This window comes from Muscardinus avellanarius, assembly GCF_963383645.1.
Source record: "Muscardinus avellanarius genome assembly, chromosome: 8".
Lineage (NCBI taxonomy): Eukaryota > Metazoa > Chordata > Mammalia > Rodentia > Gliridae > Muscardinus > Muscardinus avellanarius.
Window position 1 is genome coordinate 37,995,410 of NC_137794.1, and position 21,495 is coordinate 38,016,904.

At 38.1% G+C, this 21,495-nt stretch overlaps 1 protein-coding gene across 2 annotated transcripts in view; it reads left to right on the top strand.

Annotated features, from left to right (window-relative positions):
• The window catches only part of TMEM30A (transmembrane protein 30A), a gene marked incomplete at both ends in the record, with an annotated part of 36,333 nt that overhangs the window by 11,272 nt on the left and 3,566 nt on the right, over nt 1-21,495 (top strand). Inside the window, 5 exons of one of the 2 annotated variants that reach the window (XM_080699938.1) lie at nt 1,018-1,125; nt 8,189-8,296; nt 11,382-11,469; nt 18,734-18,883; nt 20,641-20,847. In XM_080699938.1, coding sequence (XP_080556064.1) covers nt 1,018-1,125; nt 8,189-8,296; nt 11,382-11,469; nt 18,734-18,883; nt 20,641-20,847 — 661 coding nt within the window. The remainder of the gene's footprint in view (nt 1-1,017; nt 1,126-8,188; nt 8,297-11,381; nt 11,470-18,733; nt 18,884-20,640; nt 20,848-21,495) is intronic. The other variant, XM_080699939.1, reaches the window with a different exon arrangement.

Genomic DNA, 21,495 nt, shown 5'->3' on the forward strand with positions numbered 1-21,495 from the left:
CCAGCATTCAGGAGGCTGAGACCTGGAGGATTGGAGGATCGCGGTTTGCAGACAGCCTCAGCTACTTAGTTAGCGAGGCCTTTCACAACTCAATGAGACCCCTTTTCAAAAATAAAAAAGACTAAAATGTAGGGCTATGGGTGTAGTAACCTTGAGTAGGCTTCTAAATGTTTTCTTTTCATATAAAATGGAGATAACAGTGTAGGATTTGGGTGAGATCAAATGAAATATGTGTATGAAAGAAAGCTGTGTAAACTATATTGACTATGTACAAAATATGATTGCTTTTGTACCTGTGTTGTAACTTACACCATATCTTGTCATAGTAAGGCTTGATATATTGATGCTTTTTCTTTTTGCAGTACTGGGGATTGAGCCTGGGGATTCTACCTCTGAGCTACACCCTTAGCTCTACTTATTATTCTTTATTTTGAAACAGAATCTCACTACGTTGCAGAGGGCCTCACTAAGTAGTTAGTCGCAAACCTTCTGTCTCAGCCTCCCAAGTACTGGGATCACAAGCATGTGGCACCATGCCTGGCTTGATGCTACTTATTTTTTAAAATCACTCTTCAGATTTTCTTGGAATCAGAAGACATGCAATTTTTTTGTATTTTAAATTTATAATAAGCAGATTGGGATGCATATATTATTTGATTTTGCTTCGAGCCAGGATCCAAGGGCACATAAAGACAGATTTATAGCAGGTTTTGGAACCTGATAATTCTGTCTCAGCCTCCCAAGTGCTGGGATTACAAGCATGTGCCACCACACCCATCTTTTAAAATGTATTTCTTTTGATAAAAAGGAGAGAGGACTTTGATTGTAAAGATCAAAGTTTTTAGTACAACTGAGAATACTTTTAAGTATTTAATACTTCACACTGTCACAATAAACAGTTTTTGTTGGGTCTCTAGGTTTCTTCATGGAGTTTTCCTTTTAACAGCAAATCATATTGTAATATTTTAGGTATTCACTTTCTCTCAAGAAGTGCTTACTTATTATTTTCTCTTGCAGATTGATTATACCGGAACAGAGCCTTCTAGTCCCTGCAATAAATGTTTGTCTCCCGCTGTGACACCTTGCATTTGTACCATTAACTTCACGCTGGAAAAGTCATTTGAGGTTTGTGTATTCAAGTAATGTGTTGGAAAATCCATGCTTTAAAAATATTAATGTCCTATGAACTGTTTTTTCACTAGATACTTTCTTTTATTTTTTTATTTTTTATTTTTTGCGGGTCTGGAGATGGAACCCAGGGGCATTCGACCTCCAAGCTACACCCGCTACCCTATTTTTTTTATTCTTTATTTTGAAACCGGGTCTCACTGAGTTGCAGAGGGCCTCACTAAGTAGTTTAGGGTGTCCGAAAACCTCGATCCTCCAGTCTCAGCCTCCTGAATGCTGCTGGGATTACAAGCGTGCGCCACCACGCCTGGCTTACTGGATAATTTCTTAAAGAGAAGTCATTTTAATTTACTGAGATACATATATTTTTGAGTAAGATTGTTTTATATGCTTGGCTGTTAACATTTTGCTGTCTGATACTTAAATAAAACATTCATTTGAGCTGGGCGTATGGTGCACACTTGTAATCCCCGTGCTTGGGAGGCTGAGACAGGAGGATCGCCTGGTTCAAAGCCAGACTCAGCTACTTAAACTCTCAGCAACTTAGTGAGACCGTGTTTTCAAGTAAAGTATAAAATAGGTCTGGGAGTTTAGCCTGGAAGTAGGAAGCCCCTGGGTTCTACCCCCGGCACCACAAATATAAATAAATAAAGCATCAGTTTTTCATTCAATGGAAAAATTGGTAATTATACAAATTAATTTTCTATCAAGTTGATATCTGCTTATACTAGTGTTTTAAATTATTGTTCAAATTATTTTTCAAAATTTTAATTATAACTCGAACTTTACTTTGGAAAATAAGTACTAATTGTCCAATTATTTAGTTGAATTATTTTCCTATGAGATGTGACTCATTACCAAAAATGCAAATACTTATTAAAACTTTATCAGAAGCCAGGCGTGGTGGCACATGCTTGTAATCCCAGCATTTGGGAGGCTGAGACAGGAGGATCACAGTTTGTGGCCAGCCTCGGCTATTTAGTGAGGCCCTTTCCAATTCTGTGAGTGCCTGTTTCAAATTAAGAATAAAATATAGTCTGGGGGGTGTAGCTCGGAGGTGGAATGCTACTTGGTTACAACCCAGTACCACACACAAAAAAAACCTTTATTGGTACTTTATATTTTGGTAAGTAGTTATAATTTCTTTTTCTCTTTCTTTTTTTTATTTTATTTTTTTATTTGCGGTTCTGGGGATGGAACCCAGGGGCATTCTCCCTCCAAGCTACACCCCCTGCCCTATTTTTTATTTTTTTTTTAATTTGAAACAGGCTCTCACTCAGTTGTGGAGGTGCTCACTAAGTAGCTGAGGCTACCCGCTAACCGCGATCCTCTGTTCTCAGTCTCCCAAATGCTGTGATTACAAGCGTGTGCCAGCACGCCCGGCTCATAGTTATAATTTCACATCTCTTCTCTCTTCTCTCTTCTCTCTCCTCTCTCCTCTCTCCTCTCTCTCTTTCCCTCTCTCTCTCTTCTCTCTCTCTCTTCTCTCTCTCTCTCTTCTCTCTCTCTCTCTCCTCTCTCTCTCTCTCTCTCTCTCTCTCTCTCTCTCTCTCTCTCTCATTCTTCATCGTGTGTGTGTGTGTCTTTGTTTTTTGTATTCATACTGATGTGCTAGAGGACATAAAGATTCAGAATAGACATGGAGCCAGGCGTGGTGGCGCACACGTGTAATCCCAGCATTCAGGAGGCTGAGACAGGACAGCCTAAGCTACTTAGTGAGGCCCTTTGCAACTTAGGGAGACCCTGTTTCAAAATGAAGAATAAACTGGGCGTGGTGGTGCACGCGTGTAATCCCTGCGCTTGGGAGGCTGAGACAGGAGGATCGCGCAGGTTCAAAGCCAGCCTCAGATACTTAGTGAAGCTCTCAGCAACTTTAGTGAGACCCTGTTTCCAAATAAAATATAAAATGGGCCTGGGAGTATAGGCCGGAAGTAGAAAGCATCTGGGTTCCACCCCCAGTACCACCAAAAAAAAAAAAAAAAAAGAAGAAGAAGAAGGAAAAAATAGGGCTGGGGGTGTAGCTCAGAGGTAGAATGCCCCTGGGTTTTATCTCCAGGACTGAAGAAAAAAAAAAAGGGATAGACATGGAAAGACCAATGTATACTACCTGCCACTTGCAAATGGAGTTAAAAAACTTGTTCTCCAGGAGAAAAAACTGCTTTAAATGTGTGCCAATTTTTTTTGGTGGTACTGGGGATCCTGGAAGCCCTTCTACCTCCGGGATACACTCCCACGGGCTACACTCCCAGACCTATTTTTTAACTTTTTAAAAATGTGGAAACAGGGTCTCTTAAGCCAGTGTGGCTGGCTCCGAACCAGCGCAATCTCCTGTCTCCACCTCCCAAGTGCGGGGATTACAAGTGTGCGTCACCACGCCCGGCGTGCCAACTTTTTAGATGGTTGCCCTCTAGTGGTTATAGTTGCTTTCTTATGGAGATGAAGGACAAGATAATGCTTGTTGTTTTTGGAAAAAAAAATGAAAGCTAATTTGGGAGAAGATAGAAATTTAATTATTTAATTTTATCTCACAAAAATAATATAAGTTCAATGTGTCTTTGTGTGTGTGTGTGTGTGTGTGTGTGTGTGTGTGTGGTACTGGGGGTGGAACCCAGGGATTTTTCTACCTCCGGGCTATACTCCCAGACCTATTTTATACTTTATTTGGAAACAAGGTCTCACTGAGTTGTTGAGAGCCTCACTAAGTAGCTGAGGCTGGCTTCAAACCTATGCTATCTTCCTGTCTCAGCCTCCCAAGCGCTGGGATTACAAACATGTGCCACCACACCCAGCTTCACTGTGTCTTTTAAAAGTGTAGTTTTTCAGCCAGGTGTGGTGGCACACACTTGTAATCCCAGCATTCAGGAGGCTGAGACCCAGAGGATTGCAGTTCGGCTGGTGGACAACAGCCCTCTGCTACTTAGCGAGGCCCTCCACAACCCTGTTTCAAAATAAAGAATAAAAAATAGGGCAGGGGGTGTAACTCGGAGGTTGAATACCCCTGGGTTCCTTCCCCAGACCCGCAAAAAAAAGAAAAGTGTAGTTATTCAATATGATAGGAGCATTACAAAGATAAAAGTTTTTCTTTTGTCAGAATCAGCAGAATTAAAGAAATGAGAGGCCTTAAATGATTAGAAGTTTTATCAGTCTCCTCCTTTCGAAAGTACTTACTTTAGAACTTCTCTTTTGCAAACACAATCAACCTCAGATTTGTTCTAGTATAGGTTTCTTTTCTGTTCACAAACTTTGGATTAAATTTTTCTTTTACATACTGGGGACAGAACTCAGGGCATTCTACCTCCGAGCTACACCCACTGCCCTATTTTTTATTCTTTATTTTGAAATCAGGTCTCACTGAGTTGCAGAGGGCCTCACTAAGTAGCTGAGGCTGTCTGCAAACCACAGTCCTCCGGTCTTAGCCTCCGGAATGCTGGGATTACAAGTGTGCGCCACCATGCCTGGCTTCCAGATTCATATTTTTATTCTTTATTTTGAAACAGGGTTTCACTGAGTTGCAAAGGGCCTCACTAAGAAGCTGAGGCTATCTGAAAACCATGATACTCCTGTCTCAGCCTCCTAAATGCTGGGATTACAAGTGTGCACCACCACGCCAGGCTGGAACTTAAACTTTTCAAGGAATTTGTTATTTATTTATTTATTTATTTATTTATTTATTTTGGTGGTACTGGGGTTCCTGGAAGCCCTTCTACCTCTGGGCTACACTCCCAGACCTATTTTTACATTTTTATTTGGAAACAGGGTCTCCCAAGCCAGCGCGCGTGGCTGGCTTCGAACCTGCGCGATCCTCTAGTCTCTGACTCCCAAGTGTGGGGATTACAAGCGTGCGCCACCAAGCCTGGCTTTTCAAGGAATTTAAAGTAGGTTATTTTCTCTTAGTATTCATTAAAAGAGTTCCTTTCTTTCACTGTAAAGATTTAATTTACTCTACCTCTTCTCGAGATGGTATTTTTTTTTTAAATTTTTTTATTGATGCATTGTAGTCATCTATCTTAATAGAGTACAAGACAGTAGAGGATGATACTCAGTAGAGGATGATACTCAGTAGAGGATGATACATGAAGATGATATTCTTTTAATTTAATGAATTTATTTTGGTACTGGGGATTGAACCTAGAAGCATTCAACCTCTGAGCTATACCCCAGCTCTTTTTATTTTTTGTTTTTAGTATTGGAGACTGAACCCAGGACATTCTATCTCCAAGCTTCAGCTCTAGCCACCCCCACCCTTTTGTTTTGTTTTGTTTTTGCAGGTCTGGGGAATAGAGCCTTGGGGGATTCGACCTCCGAACTACACCTCCAGCCCTATTTTTTATTCTTTATTTTGAAACAGGGTCTCACTAAGTTGCGGAGGGCCTCACTAAGTAGCGGAGGCTGTCCACAAAACATGTTCCTCCGGTCTCAGCCTCCCAAATGCTGGGATTACAAGTGTGCGCCACCACACCCGGCAAATCTAGCCCTTTTTATTTTTTATTTTACTGAAACAGGGTCTTCCTTAGTTGTTGAGGCTGGCCTGGAACCTGCAATCCACCTGTCTCAACCTCTTAAGTACTGGGATTATATATGTGCTCCACCATGCCTGACTAGATACAGGTGATACTCTTTTTTCCAAAAAAGCATATTTATGTTTCTTTGTTATAATTTTGATGTTCCACTATTTCCCAATCAATGAAGAAATGATTTCCACATTTCTTTATATAAAATGGGAAAATTAGATCTTTGAAAGACAAGCTTTATTATGTATGTATGTATGTATGTATGTATGTATGTATGTATGTATGTATTTTTGTGGTACTGGGAATGAAACCCAGGGGCATGCTACCTCCAAGCTACCACCCAGCTCTATTTTTTATTCTTTTTTTTTTTTTAAGTACTGGGGATGGAGCCCAGAGGCATTGTACCTGCAAGCTACACCCCTAGCACTAATTTTTAGTCTTTTTATTTTTGAAACAGGGTTTCACTGAGTTGCAAAGGGCCTTGCTAAGTAGCTGAGACTGTCTGCCAACCTCAATCTTCTGCTCTCAGCCTCCCGAATGCTGGGATTACAAGTGTGCGCCATTACACCTTGCCTATTCTTTTTTTGGGGGAAAACAGGGCCTGAGTTGCAAAGGACCTCACTAAGTAGCTGAGGCTGTCCATGAACCACGAACCATAATTCTCCTGTGTCAGCCATGCCCACCTTGAAAGACTAAGTTTTGTTTTATTTGGGTATTTGACCTCTGAGTTACACCCCTGCCCTATTTTTTATTCTTTATTTTGAAACAGGGTCTCACTAAGTTGCAGAGGACCTCACTAAGTACCTGAGGCTGTCTGTGAACTCAGCCTCCCAAATGCTGAAATTACAAACTGGGATTACAAGCTGTTCCACCACGCCTGGCTCTAGATGGCTTTTTAACATCTAAATAATTGTCTTGTAGGTTGGTTACCCTTCTTTTCCAAGTTATTTTGAAATTGGCTCCAATAAATATATATAGTTATTGATATTATATGCAAATATACATTTATTGTATCAATTTATAATATCAATAAGTATGCATTTATTGCTACATCTTGATTATTATGCAGTGATTCATCTAAGATACTTTACTAATGATGAGCTTATTGGTTGCTAGTAGTATGTAGTTATCCCATTGAGAAATTTTGTATCTCTACTCAGTTTAGAATTTACTAGGACAATAGAGCTGGGTGTGGTGGCTCAGGCTTGTAATCCCATCATTTGGTAGGCTGAGACAGGAGGATCATGCAGATTCGAGGCCAGCCTCAGATACTTAGTGAAGCCCTTTGCAACTCAGTGAAGCCTTGTTTAAAAATAAAGAATTAAAAAAGAAAATTGGGCTGGGGATGTAGCTCAGAAATAGGATGCCCCTGGGTTCCATCCCCAGTACTGGGGAAAAAAAATAAAAAAGAATTTACTAGAACAATAAATGAAATTTGACCATTATCCCTCTGAAAAGTTGGTACTAATTTAGTGAAGATCAATCTGAATTAGATAAAATTTTAGATTGGAATTAGCCCAGAATAGACCAATAGATGCTTTGAGGGTCACCTTTTATTTATTTTTGTTGTTGTTGTTGTTTGTTTTTTGTGGGGGTTTTTTTGTTTGTTTTTTTTGGTTTTTTTTTTGTGTGTGTGGTACTGGGGTTCCTGGAAGCCCTTCTACGTCCGGGCTACACTCCCAGACCTATTTTATATTTTTATTTGGAAACAGGGTCTCTTAAGCCAGCAAGGCTGGCTTTGAACCTGCATGATCCTCCTGTCTCTGCTTCCCAAGCTCGGGGAAAGGGTCACCTTTTAATGTAAACAGTAGTACTTTGAGTCTTGAAAGACAATTTGAATGTTTTCTCTTGTGTTTTTGTAACACATCTTCTTTAACCTTATTTACAGTTGTACTATTTTAGATTGCTAAGTACAAAGAGAATTTATTTCAATACTTGGTACCACAAACTGTAAATTAGTAAAATCCAAATTACTTAGCTTTATGTATGAAAGAAACAAGTTGATGCATCATATATTTTATTTATTTATTTATTTATTTATTTATTTATTTATTTATTGCAGGTCTGGGGATGGAACCCAGGGGCATTTGACCTCCGAGCTACACCCCCTGCCGTATTTTCATTTTTTAGTTATTTTTATTTTTAATTAATTAATTAATTTATTTATTTATTTTGCAGGTCTGGGGATGGAGCCAAGAGGCATTTGACCTCCAAGCTACACGCCCTGCCCTGTTTTTTATTCTTTATTTTGAAACCGGGTCTCACTGAGTTGCAGAGGGCCTCACTAAGTAGCTGAGGCTGTCCGCGAACTGTGATCCTCTGATCTCAGCCTCCCGAACATTGGGATTACAAGAGTACGCCACCACGCCCAACCATCATATATTTTATGTAAAAAAAATTTTCCCAGGGCTGGGATGTAGCTCAGTGGCAAGGTGCCTGCTTTGTAGGTGTGACTCTCTGGGTTCGATCCCCGGTTCCAAAAACAAAAAAAGAACCTCTTTAAAAAAAAAAAATAAGCTAAGAAAAAATTTTCCCTCCTTTTTCTCTAGGGAAATGTGTTTATGTATTATGGACTGTCTAATTTCTATCAAAATCATCGTCGTTATGTGAAATCTCGAGATGATAGTCAACTAAATGGAGATTCTAGTGCTTTGCTTGTAAGTAAAATGATAAAATATAAAAATGTGGTATCTGTGAAATATGAATAGATATTAACTATTCAGTTAGGAAATAAAAGAAATGCTCAAGTATTTAATAATGTTAAGATATAGTGTTGTCATTCCTAGTTTGTATAGTGAGAATTTTTAATGTAAATCTTTTCTTGAAATTATACATTACTACCAGAGGACGTGTATGCTTATTTCTAGTAATCATTGGGATTTTGGTTTCATGAATATGTTTGTCATCAAATTTTGATTCTGGATGTTAAATATGTTCTGTTTTGAGTTTGTTCATTTTTACTATGCTAGGTAGATATTTGCAAATAAACGTTTAATTTCTTGTGGTTGTGTTTTAAAATTAAATATGGAACTGGGCATGGTGGTGCACGCTTGTAACCCAAGCATTTTGGAGGCTGAGACAGGAGGACCATGATTTGCAGATAGCCTCAGCTATTAGTGAGGCCCTTTGCAACTCAGTGAGACCATGTTTCAAAATAAAGAATAAAAAATAGGGCTGGGGATATAGCTCAGAGGTAGAATGCCCGTAGGGTCCATCCCAGTACCACACACAAAAAATAATTAATTAAATAAATAAAATTGAATATGGGTTCTCTTAATTTCTTATCTGTTTGAAGCCTGAGTAGTAAAATCCAAAAGGTAGGTTACTGCAAAACTGTCTGTGGAGCTTTTTGAAAAATATAGATTCCAGAATTTTCCAGAGCCTAATATGTCACTGATTACAGGGGTGGGGCTATCAAATATCAATTTTTAAAATAAGCTCTGCTTCTGATGCCTAGTCTTATTTGGGAATCTGTAGACTAGTGGAGCTTAATTTTTTGGCAGTTTAACTTCCATGGTAGTGGCTACTGCTTAAGTGTTTTATGTCTTTGTTGCCATTGGCTCAAACATTCAGAAGCCCAGAGCAATTTAGGCTCTCTTAGAATGCAGTGTAGAACTACGTTGTAACCAAAATAGACCTGGCAAACAGAGAGTTACATTATCCTAACTGGTTTTATTTTAAGTTTCAGATATGTGGGATTTAAGAAATTCAAGTCTATTAGAAGGTTCCCTGGCATATATAAGGTTCTGGTTAGGTCTTTAGTACTTTACAGTACATGCATGGTTTATTCCATGGAGTCCAATTTTTAGGACTCAAATCCAGATCTGATGTACTTTGATACCTACCATGTTCACTTGTGGTTTTGTTTGTTTGTTTTTTGTTTTGTTTTTAAATACTAGATTGAATTTGATTGAGACTATAGATGGAGCCATCAAGCACTGTATGAATGAATGCCTTTTCCAATATGATCCACATAATAATAATAATAACAACAACAACAACAACAAATAAAAAGACTAAAAAATAGGGCTCGGGGTGTATCTTGGAGGTAGAATGACCCTAGGTTCCATCCCTAGTACTGCAAAAAATATTTATATATATTTATATTATATATGGCTTATAATTATACACCAAACACACACACACACACACACACACACACACACACACACACACACTCTTTTTTGGCAATACTGGGAATGGAACCCAGGGGCATTCTACCTCCGTGCTACATCCTCAGCCCTATTTTTTTTATTCTTTATTTTGAAACAGGGTCTTACTGAGTTGCAAAGGGCCTCACTAAGTAGCTGAGGCTGGCTGCGAACCATTATCCTCCTGTCTCAGCCTCCCAAATGCTGGGATTACAAGTGTGCGCCACCATGCCTGGCTAAGAAGTCAAATATTGAAGAGACATTATGAGATCCCTAGCATATTTCTTTCTCCTCCTTCTGTTTTTTCCACTGCCATAGTGCCTTTTTCAGTTTATACCTAGATCATGCTTCGGCTTGAGCTTATCTTGGTTTGTTATGTTTTTTTTTTTCCATTAGGTATATTGTATTATTATGTTTTTTGAGATGTATATTTATGTTGCTCAAGAGTCCACAAACACCTTAGGCATATACCTAAGGCCTGTACAATCTCTAGTTTAACCCTGTAACTTTCATATTTTCTCAAAATCTCCAGTAGTGACTAAGTCAAAACACCCAATCTGGAGGACAAGCAAGTGTCTGCTTTGCCAGCCTTTTTTTTTTTTTTTATACCTGGATGCACAATTTAAAGATCATTGTATTCTAGGAGTCTGCATTAGACTCCTTCCTCTCTTGTTTCGTATGAGAGTTAATCCAGAATTGTAAAATTTTAAATTATTTAGTTAGATGTGTTGAATTTATAAATGAGGCCCAGTTTAATCAAGGAACTTATCCAAGAAACAACCTCTGGTCTCTTTACTTCCAGTTTAAAATTCCCTTTATTATGTCACAACTGCATTGACGAGAGACTGTTTCTAAATTTTTTTTCTCAGGCAGAGAAGTCTTTGTGGTTGTTCTATGTTGATATGAAAATTAAAAAGTTGTTAGCTGGGCGTGGTGATGCACGCTTGTAATCCCAGCATTTGGGAGGCTGCGACCGAGGATCGCAGTTCGTGGACAGCCTCAGCTACTTAGTGAGGTCCTTTGCAACTTAGTGAGAATACAAAAATAGGGCTGGAGGTATGGCTCAGAGGTAGAATACCCCTGGGTTCCATCCCCAGTACTGCCCCCCCCAAAAAAAGTTGTTAATTTAGCCGGGCATGGTGTCACATGCTTGTAATCCCAGCATTTGGGAGGCTGAGGTAGGAGGATCGCGGTTCGTGGACAGCCTCAGCTATTTAGTGAAGCTCTTTGCAACTTAGTAAGACCATGTTTCAAAATAAAGAATAAAAAATAGGGAAGGGTGGTATCTTGGAGGTCGAATGCCTCTGGGTTCCATTCCCAGACCCGCCAAAAAAATAAAGTTGTTAATTAGATATATGCATATATAGCAATATATGCAAGTAAAGGGTGCATTGAAAAAGTAATATTAAATACATTTTAATATTTAAATATGGTATTATTTATAACCCCTTTTCACTGAAGACGCATTTTATATATGTTAAGAGTGAGAGAAATCCAGGGGTTGAATTTTGATTAGTAACTTGGGATATCTCATAGTTCTTCTAGAGGCCTACCTAACTGATAATTTTTCTCCTTTTCTTCTAAAAACCAGAATCCCAGTAAGGAATGTGAGCCTTATCGAAGAAATGAAGACAAACCAATTGCCCCTTGTGGAGCTATTGCCAACAGCATGTTTAATGGTATGATCAAACAAAGATACAGTTACAGACACTTATAACTAGGACATTTTGTATAATCATATGACAGATTTGGTAGTGTAGTGAACATGGATGGAATTGAGGAATTCAGCTCAGTTAGCTCATAAATGGAGTTTATAATACTTTGTAACTTCCTTTGAAGATTCTTCACTCCTCCACCACCACTGCTAGGGATTGGACCCAGGTGTGTTTTACTAGTAGCTACGTTCCCAGCCCTTTTTATTTGTGATAGATCTCAGTAAGTTGCCTAGACAGGCCTTGAACTTGCAATCCTACTGTTTCAGTTTCCCCAGTTGATAGGCATGCATTGTTATGCCTGGCCTTTTGATCATTTTTATAATTAAGAATAGATTTCTTTGAGAAGAAGCAGAAATATTTTGCTAATCTTCCCATTTCATATACCATAAAATAAAATCAAGTTCCCATTCCTACTGACTTCATTTATTTATTTACTTATTTTTTAAAATTTATTTTATTGAAAGTAAATGTTATACATTTAATCTGTATTTGGTGCCCTCTTCCCCCTCATTTCCCTTCCCCCCCTCCTGATACTTAATACCCAGGCTAACCTTGCTATATTTTTATACCTATTTGGAAATAGCCACTCATCAGTCAAGTTCAGCCTCCTTCCTCTCTTAGTTTTCCATTCAAGCTTTACTGAGATTTCCCTTCCATTATCTGGAGTCCCTCTGGTATCCCCAATGTTCACTCGTTTGGGCATATTAGAGGAAACATATGTCCCTTCTCTTTCTGTGTTTGGTTGATCTCACTTAAGATAATGCTTTCCAGCCCTTTCCATCTTCTTACAAATGACGTGATTTTGTTCTTCTTTATAGCTGAATAGAATTCCATTGTGTGTATTTCCCATAACTTTGCAAACCATTCATCTGTTGATGGGGGCCTAGGTTGTTTCCAAATTTTGGCTATTACAAATTGTGCTGCTATGAACATAGGTATGCATATGTTGCTGTAGTTCTCTGTTTTCAACCCCTTTGGAAAAATATCCAGGAGTAGTAAAGCTGGATCGTATGGTGGATCTATTCCCAGTTTTCTAAGGAATCTCCACACAGATCTCCATAGTGGCTGACCTAGTTTGCACTTCCACCAACAATGTAAAAGAGTTCCTCTTTCCCCACATCCTCACCAGCATTTGTTGTTGTTTGATTTCTTTATGCTTGCCAATCTGACTGGGGTTAGATGGAATCTCAGTGTAGTTTTGATTTGCATCTCCCTGATAGCTAATGATGAAGAACATCTTTTCATGAATCTATTGGCCATTTGTATCTCCTCTTTTGTAAAGTGTCTATTCATTTCAGTTTCCCATTTCTTGATTGGGTTGTTTGTTTTGCTAGTGCAGAGTCTTTTGAGCTCTTTGTATGTTCTGGATATTAGCCCCCTATCAGAGTGGTGACTGGTAAAGATCTTCTCCCATTCTGTAGGCTTCCTCTTTAGGTTCTTGATGGTTTCCTTTGATGAGAAGAAACTTTTTAGTTTGATGCCATCCCACTTGTTGATTCTTGCTTTAATTTCCTGAGCTTTGGAGGTTTTGTTGAGAAAGTTACTGCCTGTGCCTATATGTTGTAGTGATGAGCCTATGTTCTCCTCTAATAACTTCACAGTCTCTGGTCTGATTTCTAAGTCTTTGATCCATCTCGAGTTGATTCCTGTGCATGGTGAGATATAGGGATTTAGTTCCATCTTTCTACAAATAGCCAGTTCTCCCAGCACCATTTGTTGAAAAGGCTGTCTTTTCTCCAGCATATGAGTTTGGCCCCTTTGTCAAAGATTAATTGACTGTAGGTGTGGGATTTGTTTCTGTATCTTCTATTCTGTTCCACTTGTCAGTGTACCTGTTATTGTGCCAGTACCATGCTGTTTTTACTACTATTGCTCTATAGTATAGTTTGAAGTCTGGGATTGTGATGCCTCCTGCGTGATTCTTGTTGCTGAGAATTGCTTTGGCTATTCTGGGTCTTTTCTTTCTCCATATAAAGTTCATGATTGCTTTTTCTAGGTCTGTGAAGAATGTAGTTGGTATTTTGATGGGAATTGCATTGAATCTATAAATCATTTTTGGCAGAATGGCCATTTTTATGATATTTATTCTGCCTATCCACGAGCACAGGAGGTCTTTCTATCTTCCAAGGTCGTCTTCAATTTCTTTCTTTAATGTTTTATAGTTTTTGTTGTAGAGGTCTTTTACATCTTTGGTTAGGTTTATTCCTAGGTATTTTATTGGTTTTGAGGTTTAGTCGATGGAATTGATTGTTTTATTTCTTTCATTGTGGATTCATTGTTGGTATAAAGAAAAGCCTCTGATTTCTTTAGGTTGATTTTGTATCCTGTAACTTTGCTGAATTTGTTAATTAACTCCAGAAGTCTTTTGGTTGAGTTCTTAGGGTCTTCTAGGTAAAGGATCATGTCATCTGCAAATAAGGATAATTTTAATTCCTCTCTTCCTATTTGAATTCCTTTGATTTTCTTCTCTTGTCTTATTGTTGTGGCAAGAGTCTCAAGGACTATATTGAAGAGGAGTGGTGATAGTGGACATCCTTGTCTTGTTCCTGATTTTAGGGGGAATTCTTGCAGTTTTTCCCCATTCAGTATAATGTTGGCTTTGGGTTTGTTATATATTGCCTTAATGATGTTGAGGTGTGTTCCTTTTATTACAATGTTCTGTAGTGTTTTTAACATGAATGGATGTTTGATTTTGTCGAAGGCTTTTTCAGCATCTGTTGCTATGATGATGTGGTTTTTATTCTTGATTCTATTTATATGGTGGATGACATGTATTGATTTGTGTATGTTGAACCAACCTTGTTTTTCCGGGATGAAACCAACTTGGTCATGGTGTATTATTCTCTTGATATGGTTTTGAATGCGTATGGCTAGTATTTTGTTTAGAATTTTTGCATCTATGTTCATTAAAGATATTGGTCTGTAGTTTTCCTTTCTTGAGGTATCTTTATTTGGTTTGGGGATTAATGTGATACTGGCCTCGTAGAAGGAATTTGGGAGAGTTCCATCTCTTTCAATTTCCTGGAATAAGTTATGAAGTATTGGTATTAGTTCTTTACTGAAGGCTTTGTAGAATTCAGCTGGAAACCCATCTGGGCCTGGGCTTTTCTTTGATGGAAGAATTTTTATTGCCATTTCTATTTCATTGTTTGCTATCGGTTGGTTTAGGCTTGCTATGTCCTCTTGGTTCAGTTTAGGTAGGTTAACTGTGTTTAGGAATCTGTCGATTTCTTCCATGTTTTCTTATCTATTGGAGTATAAATTTTTAAAGTAGTTTCTGATAATCTTTTGAATTTCTTCACTATCTGTGGTGATGTCTCCTTTTTCATTTCTGATTTTAGTAATTTGCATTGATTCTCTTTTTCTTTTGGTTAGGTTGGCCAGGGGTTTATCAATTCTATTAACCTTTTCAAAGAACCAGCTTTTTGTTTTGTTGATTCTTTGAATTGTTTTTTTGTTCTCTATTTCATTTATTTCTGCTCGGATTTTAATAATTTCCTGTCTTCTGCTGCCTTTGGGGTGGGACTGTTGCAGTCTTTCTAGATCCTTGAGTTGTGCCAATAGGGTCTGAACCTGGTGATTCTGAGTCCTTCTTATGTGAGCACTCAATGCAATAAACTTTCCTCTTAATACTGCCTTCATAGTATTCCAGAGATTTTGGTAAGTTGTGTCTCTGTTTTCATTTATTTCCAAAAATTTCTTTACTTCTTCCCTAATTTCTGCTCTTACCCATTCATCATTCAATAGTGTATCATTCAGTCTCCACGTATTTGCATAGTTTCTTTTGAGTTTCCTGTTGTTGATTTCTATTTTAATTCCATTATGGTCTGAAAAGATGCACGGAATTATATTACATCTTTTGAATTTGCTGGTGCTTTCTTTGTGTACCAGGATGTAACCTATTTTGGAGAAGGTTCCATGGGCTGATGAGAAGAATGTGTATTCTGTAGTTTCTGGATGAAATGTTCTGTATATGTCTCTTAGGTCCATTTGGTTTATAGTTTTCTTTAGTTCTAAAGAGTCTTTAGTCAACTTTTGCCTTGAAGATCGATCCAGTGGTGTGAGAGGCGTATTGAAGTCTCCCAGAATTATTGTATTTGGGTCTATTTGAGATCTGATGTCCTGAAGGGTTTGTTTTACAAACGTGGTTACATTCACATTTGGAGCATAAATGTTTACTATCATTATATCATCTTGGTGTATTGTTCCTTTTAATAAAAGGAAGTGCCCTGATTTGTCTCTTCTGATGTGTCTTAGTTTAAAGTCTGTTTTGTTGGATATCAGGATTGCTACCCCTGCCCTTTTTAGTTCTCCAGTAGCATGGTATATCTTTTTTCATCCTTTCACTTTCAGTCTGTGAGTATCTTTGGCTGTTAGGTGAGTTTCTTGCAAACAGCATATATTTGAGTTATGTTTTTTGATCCACATTGCCAATCTATGTCTTTTGATTGGTGAGTTAAGTCCTCTGACGTTAAGAGTTATTATTGAAATATGATTTTTGTTTTCTGTCATTTTGTGTTCTGTCATCTGTTTGGTAGCTTTTTCTTTCTTTCTTACTTAGAAGCCCCTCTGATCACTTTCCTCTCTTCTCTGGCTCTGAAGTCTACTTCTTTTTTCTTCTTTATGGTTTATTTAAGTATTTTCTCTAGTGTTGGCTTTGAATTCATAAATTTTTTGAGATTGTGTTTATCCTGAAATACTTTTATTTCGCCGTCAAATTTGAATAGTAGTTTTGCTGGATAAAGCAGCTTCGGTTGGAAGTTATTTTCTTCCAAGGTCTGGATCACATCATACCAGTCTTTCCTGGCATTCATGACCTGGGTTGTATAATCTGGGGTGATTCTTATTATTTTGCCTCTGTATGTCACCTGACCTTTTGTTCTCACTGCTTTTAAGATCTTTTCCTTGGCCTCTATGTTAGTCATTTTGACTATTATGTTGCGTGGGGAGGTTCTTTTTTGATCTTGTCTTAATGGTGTTCTGTATGTCTCTTGAACATGAAGATCTATCTCTCGTTCCATGTTTGGGAAGTTCTCCGAAATTATTTCTGTGAAGAGATTATGGATGCCCCTGGTCTGTACCTCTATCCCTTCTTCAATGCCTTTTATCTGTAAGTTAGGGCGTTTTATGTTGTCCCAAATTTGCTGTATGTTTAGGTTTTGTTGCTGTAATGACTTCTGCATACTATTGACTGTGTTTTTGGTGTTGGATGAACTGTCTTCTAACAGTGATATTCTACTTTCCATTTCCTCTAATCTTCCAGAATTTCTTTCTATTGCTGACTTCATTTCATTTATTGACTCTTTCATTTCATTCCAGGCCTCTTTCTGATTCTTTTTTAGTGTTTCTAACTCATCTTTCATCTCCTCTAAACTTGTTTTAAATCCTTTTATCATATTGTAGATCAAGATTTGGAACTCCCTTTCCTGCATTTCTTGTAGGTCAGTATTCATGATTTCTGTCATTTCTCCATTGTTCCTAGTTCTCATATTTTCAGAGTTCTCAGGTCTGGTTTTCTGCTGTCTTCCCATCGTTAGTGGGTATTATTTTTAACCCAGTCTTTGTATTAGGACTTTAGAAAAGACTTATCCCCCCAGAAAAAAAAACTTATCCCCCCAGAAAACCAAAAACCAAAACAAACCCAAAGACCCAAAAAGTAAAACAAACAATACCAAACCACAATAGTAAAAAATAAAATATAAAAGGATAGAAAAATAGTAAAAAACAAAATAATAATAAAAGAGATAACAGTCCTACTATGTTGTTGATATATGGTGAATCTTGTATTTGCTTGGAGTGTCCCCATGCAGGTATCGCGCCTTAAGTGCTCTTCTTTGGTCCCGGAGTTGAATTGGCCCACTTTGCGCACACTGGCACTCACATATATTGTACTCACTGTGTGCTCGCTGGGTCCATGGCTCCTCTGAATTCACGCTGGCAGTCCAATCTGTGGCTCTGAAGCTTTGGCAGCTCTCCCATATCCTGCTGACTTTTCACTCCCGTAGTAAACAGGTTCACTTCCCGGTCCCTGCTGATCTCCGAGTGTGTCTGCGGGGCCACCTTTGTTGGGTGCCGCTCAGGAGCTCCAGTTAGCTAGCAACTTCAGGTATTGGAACTCTCTGGTCACTTTCAGACTTTAGAGCTTCTCTGGGAATGTTAAAGACCCAAAAGTCCCGTTTGGGCCAGCGGCCCTGAGGCCACTGCGCCTGTGCCTGCACTCCGCTGGCCGCCGATTCTTCAGCTCACTATCTGCTTTCTTTGTGTGTTGTGGTGAATCTTGCAGTTCAGTAGCTGGATTTTTTCTGCCGTACTCCCCAAGTCTGTTTTGGATTGTACGTTTAATTTTTTCTTTATTAAGACACTTCTGTCTCAGTAGTTGAACTTAGTTTGCTTCAGGTAGTGAGGGACGCTGCGTCTCTCCGTCGCCATCTTGTATTAATCCTCTACTGACTTTATACCATTAAAAGAAAGCTATACCCCTGGGTTTCATTCCCAGTATAACCAAAAAGAAAGAAAGAAAGCTATAGTTGATTATTTAGAGCAGTACTGTCTGATGGATCATAAATGTGAGCCATGTAGGTGATTTTAAATTTTCTAGTAGTCACATTGAAAACTTGCAATAGAAACAAGTAAAATTAATTTTAATAATATATTTTATTTAACTCTCATGCCCAAAATATTATTTCAGCATATCATCATGTGTAGAAATTTGAGGTTATATATATATATATATATATATATATATATATATATATATAAATATTACAAAGTTTCTAGTATTTGATGTGTATTAAATGCTTACCAAGCATTCAGTTGTATTAGCCATATTTTAAGGGCTCAATAGCCATGTGCTTCTAGTGTGTATCATATACAGATAATGAAGTAGATAAGCCAGAAACTATTAGGAATGTATTAACAAAAGGAAGAAAGGAAGGTCAGATTCACCTTGAAATTTTATTTGGGTTAATATTAAAACATTTGATCTTATCACATTTAGGAAACTTTCCATATGGAAAGTGACTTAGATCTATATTGAGGGAACAGAAGTCCATCTGTAATTATGAAGTTGTTATACTTAACTCACATCAAAACAAAGAGTAAATGTGAATCATATGTGTTCCCTATCACAATACTTTTGGGAGCAAATACCAGATCCTCATTTCTTGCAGGATAAAGCAGGTGCTATGGATTTTTAGTATCTATTAGTGATTTTTGTGTTGTTGTTTAGATACACTAGAATTGTATTTGATTGCCAATGGATCGGATCCTACACCAACACCCATAAATTTGAAAAAGAAAGGTATTGCTTGGTGGACAGATAAAAATGTGAAATTCAGAAATCCTCCTGGATCAGGAAGCCTAGAAGAACGGTTTAAAGGTAAAACATTACTGATACCAATATTCTCTTTTTTTTTCTCCCCCCCTGGTACTGGGGATGGAACCCAGGGGTATTCTACCTCTGAGCTACACCCCCAGTTCTTTTTTTTTTTTTGGTGGGGGTGGTACTGGGGATGGAACCCAGAGTCTTTCTACCTCTGGGCTATATTTCCCAGACATGTTTTTTGTATTTTATTTGGAAACAGGGTCTCACTAAGCTGCTGAGAGCCTCACTAAGTATCTGAGGCTGGCTTCGAACCTATGGAATCCTCCTGCCTCAGCCTCCCAAGCACGGGGATTACAAGCATGCGCCACCACACCTGGCTCCCAGTCCTATTTCTTATTCTTTATTTTGAAACAGGGTCTCACTGAGTTGCAAAGGGCCTCATTAAGTAGTAGCTGAGGCTGTCCTCAAACCGCAATCCTATAGTCTCAGCCTCCCAAATGCTGGGATTACAAGCATGCATCACCATACCCGGCTTGATATTTTTTTATTTTATTTCATATTTGCAGGTCTGGGGATGGAACTCAGGGGCATTCTACCTCTGAGCTACACCCCCTGCCCTACTTTTTATTATTTACTTTGAAAGCGCTTACTAAGTTGCAGAGGGTCTCACTAAGTAGCTGAGGCTGTCTGTGAACCGCAATCCTCCAGTCTCAGCCTCCCAAATGCTGGGATTACAAGCATGTGCCACCATACCCGGCTTGGTATTCTTTTAAAGAATCAACTAAGGTTTTAATGAGATACTTTACATTTTCAAATTAAAAAAAAAAACCTTATGCTTTTTATAAAAACATTTTACCCTCCTCAACTTCACATCAAGTTAGTTATCTGATTTCATATACTAAAATTCTGAAGGAAATTTGTATTTTTAATCATGAATCCAGTTTCTCTGGGGATTTTTGGTTAGCATTTCAGCAATTCTCTCATATTGGTTTTTTTTTTTTTTTTCTTCTTTTTGTGGCACTGAGGATTAAATTTAGAGGCATTCTACCTTTTTAAATTTTTTTTGGAAATGGTCTCATAAGGTTAATGAGAGTCTTACAACTTGCTGAGACTGTCCTTGAACCTGTGATCCTCCTGTCTCAATCTCCCAAGTACTGAGATTACAAGCTTGTGCCACCACGCCCGGCTTCCACCATATTCTTTTCAAACTGAAGCAGTTTTATTTATTTAGTTATTTTTTTTTTGCGGGTCTAGGAATGGAACCCAGAGGCATTTGACCTCCGAGCTACACCCCCTGTCCAATTTTTTATTCTTTAATTTGAAACAGGGTCTCATTGAGTTGCGGAGGACCTCACTAAGTAGCTGAGTCTGTCTGAGATCCTCTGGTCTCAGCCTCCTGAATGCTGGGATTACAAGCATGTACCACCACGCCCTGCTCTGCAGTTTGTTTTAAACAAGCCCTTATTATTTGTAATTCAAATTTATTTTTGTTTCTATGTCTGCTTAATTTTACACTATAATACTCAACATATTTTTGCATTAAGTATCTGCCTTTTGATTTATACTCAATATACTTTTTGTATCCTCTTAATTGGACTGTCAACTAAGTCTGTGATTTTTGTTGTTAAAAGAGAAATGGTTTCTCTTTAGATTTTAAAAGTTCCTTAGAATATGAATATGTTTATACCTTTGAAAATAAAATAATACTTAAATTGTGTATTATACATCTTTGTTTTAGTAGCATGATTTTTTCATTGAAATTCTTAGTAGAATTGAATATATTGTTTCTCCATTCTTCCCCACTCTTCTAGGTACCACAAAGCCAGTAAACTGGGTTAAACCAGTATACAGTCTGGATGCTGACGATGATAACAATGGGTTCATAAATGAAGATTTTATTGTTTGGATGCGTACTGCGGCATTACCTACTTTTCGTAAGTTGTATCGTCTTATAGAAAGGACAGATGATTTACATCCAACATTACCAGCTGGACAATACATTTTGAATATCACATACAGTATCCTTTTTTGGTTATCTATACAGATTCATAGAACTTGAAAGGAGTCATTCTTGTAGTCTTAACTCAGTTATAGAGCATGTTACTTTGTTTTGTAGTTTTTGTCTCTGTATTATTATGACTATGAGATGGTACCTTTTAATTTACGTCTTCTAGAAATGTCTTAAATTTGTATGTACTTTGTACTAGGGCTTTAAGAATATCATTGGGTAAAAGTACTTAAAATGCAGGTGCGTGATTTATTAATAAGCTAGATTTGTGTGGGGGGGGTACTGGGGTTTCTGGAAACTCTTCTACCTCCGGGCTATACTCCCAGACCTATTTTTATATTTTTATTTAGAAACAGGGTCTCTTAAGCCAGCAAGGTTGGCTTCGAACCTGCATGATCCTCTTGTCTCCGCCTCCCAAGCACAGGGATTATAAGCCTGTGCCACCACGCCTGGCTAAGCTAGATATTTTTACAAGGAAGATTGTAACTGAGCTTAACACACAGGGCAATGAGTATACTTAATACTAAATAGTTGGTGGTGATACTGAGCTGTTTTTTGTTTGCAGTACTGGGGATTTAACCCTGGGGCATTCTACCTTCAAGCTACACCCCCAGCCCTATTTTTTTTTCCTTTATTTTGAAACAGGGTCTCACTAAGT